Below are 3,413 nucleotides of genomic sequence, written 5' to 3' on the forward strand. Positions count from 1 at the left end.
TGCAATCCACAGCGAGGAACCGGGGCTGGGATATACCCCAGCCCCTCGGGTTCTCTTGAGTTCGATTATTTGATTTAAATAAACTTCCCCAAACCTCTGAGGTTTAGTTTGTTTCCAGATTTTGGGGAACTCGAAGAGGGCTGGTGGCTCCCAGCTTTAGCTCTCCCGTGGGTCACTGTACTGAAGCTCCGAGTTGAAGACCTCCTTGTAGAGGGGTGGGAAGTTCATGGCAGTCTCCGGGTGCAGGAGACGGAAAAACTCCAGCTTGTCCAAGTGCAGGTTGCAAATGGTCTTCATCAAGGGCAGCTTGGAAACCATCTGCAGGGAAAGGAGGAGCTGGTGACCATGGGGTTCCTGGCCAACATCCTTTCCCTTGGGGACAAGCAGGTGGGTTTGAGGACCACTGGCACTGTGGACAACTTCCACCATTGGGCAGCCTGGCAGCAGTGTGGCTTTGCCTCCAAACCCATGTCTTTCTGCAGGACAACCAAACTCAAGGAGCCCCCAGTGTCCCACTCCCCATCCCAGCTCCATCCTGCCCAAAGCGTTCCTGAACTGGCTCCTTTCGCTCCAGACACCCACTGCCTGATGCGCTGCCAGCCACTGGCACTGTGGACAACTTCCACCATTGGGCAGCCTGGCAGCAGTGTGGCTTTGCCTCCAAACCCATGTCTTTCTGCAGGACAACCAAACTCAAGGAGCCCCCAGTGTCCCACTCCCCATCCCAGCTCCATCCTGCCCAAAGCGTTCCTGAACTGGCTCCTTTCGCTCCAGACACCCACTGCCTGATGCGCTGCCAGGTTCAGTGGCACAGGGCTGCCTGTGGTGAGGATGCCTCTGCCTGCACTGCAACAGACATGCATGGCCTGTGGAAAGGGAAATTCTCCTTCTTCAACAGGTCCCAGGGCTCACCACCCAAAAACACCCATGCGTGGCTCATGAGCTCCAGCACAGCCACCTCCACCAGCTGAGACATCTCCCCGTGCCCTGCCTGGCTCCAACCATGCATCACCGCTACCTTCGAGAGCTTGTCCTCAGCGGAGTGTTTCTTCTGGATCTCGTGCTGCAGAGCCACATAGATCTTGTCCTGGAGCTTCTGAACCTTCTTGGACTCGGTCAGCCAGGGGCGATCTGCAGGAGATGGCAGGTCAGAGCCACCATGGGGATCTCCCCCAGCCTCCCGTGCCCTGCCTGGCTCCAACCATGCATCACCGCTACCTTCGAGAGCTTGTCCTCAGCGGAGTGTTTCTTCTGGATCTCGTGCTGCAGAGCCACATAGATCTTGTCCTGGAGCTTCTGAACCTTCTTGGACTCGGTCAGCCAGGGGCGATCTGCAGGAGATGGCAGGTCAGAGCCACCATGGGGATCTCCCCCAGCCTCCTTCCCTTAAATCACCCACCAAGGAAGCAGCACTGAGATGTACGGGTCCACTCTCCCCAGCTTTGGCATGAGACACCCCCCTCCCCGGCTGCAGTGTTCCTCATACCCGGGGAGAGCAGGACGGCAGCGGTGAAGAGGGCGAGCTCCTCATCTGATAGCTGCAGGCGGCACAAGGTCCTCCCCAGCTCAAAGACGGCACCGATGAGGTCGTCACAGCCTGATGGGGGACAGCAGGGAAGAGGGGGACGTCACAGCACCCCCGGCAGCACCCGAGGCACCTCAGAACATGAGATAGGTGAAGAGGGGTCCCCAGCTCAGCACTGCTGGGCTTCGGGCCAGGGTGGAAAGCAGGTCCCAGCCATGGCACACATCAACCCAGTCCCAACTGGAGTGGGGGCAAACACAGCAGGGTCTCACCCTGCTTAGCCCAGCCATGCAGATGCTGCTTTTCACCCAGCCCTGTCCGGGTGTCAGAAGGAGAGGAAAAGGAGACAAGAGCCCTGAGAGGCTCTTACCGAGCGACTTGAACATCTGCATGCCACCAAACTTCCCCTCGAAGAGCACCGTGTTGTTCAAGGGGTTGAACGCGCGGATCATGCGGATCAGGAGCACCTCGAGGCAACCTGACATAGGCAGAGAGAGCGCAGACAAGGGCAGGGCAGGGGGTTTCCATCATCCCAGTACCAAGTGTAAGACAGAAGAAAGCCCCCAGGGCAAGTATGAAGTCCAGATTGTTCATTCCCGAGAGCAGAATGATTATTTCCAACAAATCCAGTTTTGGGGGGTTGGTTTTGGGGTTGGTTTTTTATTTTTAGGTTTCCAGTTGTGACCACAATATTTCACCAAAGGGAAACATTATCCATCGTTTGCAGCCGGCCACAAAGATCCATCGAGGTCATGGTGGAGCACCGAGAGGGGAGAGGGTGAAAACAAAAGAAATGGAAAGAAAATGGAAGGAAGAAAGGAAAGAACGAGTTAAACTCCAGCATGTCGGGCACGGCCAGCGCTGGCTTTGGGATACAGCACCCTGCCAGGATGCTGGCACATGTCCCCTGTGCTGGGTGAGGCTCTCAGCCCTGAACATTTAGAAACTGGGAGGGTTTTCCATTGTTTTGGGCATTTGGGGGTTTTTGCACATTGAGCTCCCTTGCCAGACAGACTGAGGGGACACGGGTGTGTGCTGCTGTTGTCCTCCTCTTCCCAGTCTCTTACCAGGAGAAGTGGGCAAACCTTTCCTCTTCTCCCTCCCAGCACAACTTTTCCTGGTGGGAAATCCACTGTACTCATTTCCAACCCAGTTTCTGGGTAACATTTAGTTGAGGGTGCCCATGCAGAAAAGCCTCTGCCTGAGGTGGCCACTCCCCACATTCCTCTCTATCCCATCACCTTTAAACATGAACTTCAACTCCTTCTAGCCCAGTACCTGCTCCCCAGGCACCGATGTCGAGCCTGGAGGCAACCAGGGCAGCAAGGGAGGAGAGATCCTGAAAGAAAAGCACTAGCCAAGAGGAAAGATGGGATATATAGATCCTTCCAGTGCCTAAAGGGGCCACAAGAAACCTGGAGAGGTGCTTTGGACAAGGCCCTGCAGGAACAGGACAAGGGGAATGGCTTTAACCTGACAGAGGGGAGATTGAGGTGAGCTCTGAGGCAGAAGCTGTTCCCTGGGAGGGTGCTGAGGCGCTGGCACAGGGTGCCCAGAGAAGCTGTGGCTGCCCCATCCCTGGCAGTGTTCAAGGCCAAAAAGCTTGGAGCAACCTGCTCTAGTGGAAGGTGTCCCTGCCCGTGGCAGGGGTTGGAGCTGGAGGAGCTTTAAAGCCCCTTCCAACATTCATCATTCTATGATGATTCTGTGCGATGCTTTTGGCACCGTGGCTGCTGCTTGGGAGAGGTGTTGGGGTTATGAGGCATCTGGCAGGGACATGAGAGGGGCAGGGACGTGAGGGGCAGGGATGTGAGGGGCATGGCTGGATCCCTGCTCTTACCGGCTTTCAGGAGGATGATTTGGTCATTCTGGCAGAGCTCCATGAAGC

The 3,413-nt window shown here is 56.2% G+C and overlaps 1 protein-coding gene across 1 annotated transcript; it reads right to left on the reverse strand.

The window, feature by feature from the left end:
• Positions 1 to 156: 156 nt before the first annotated feature.
• LOC104410527 (nuclear receptor ROR-beta-like) lies at positions 157 to 3,408 on the reverse strand (the record flags this gene model as incomplete). The annotated part of the gene is made up of 5 exons (XM_010020720.1): positions 157 to 318; positions 1,219 to 1,331; positions 1,487 to 1,597; positions 1,896 to 2,003; positions 3,366 to 3,408. Coding segments are annotated over 5 exons (537 nt in total), but the record flags the coding sequence as incomplete, so codon positions are not given.
• Between the last annotated feature and the right edge of the window lie 5 nt (positions 3,409 to 3,413).

Source organism: Nestor notabilis, unplaced genomic scaffold (assembly GCF_000696875.1).
Source record: "Nestor notabilis isolate BGI_N333 unplaced genomic scaffold, ASM69687v1 scaffold27658, whole genome shotgun sequence".
In the NCBI taxonomy this organism is placed as follows: Eukaryota; Metazoa; Chordata; class Aves; order Psittaciformes; family Psittacidae; genus Nestor; species Nestor notabilis.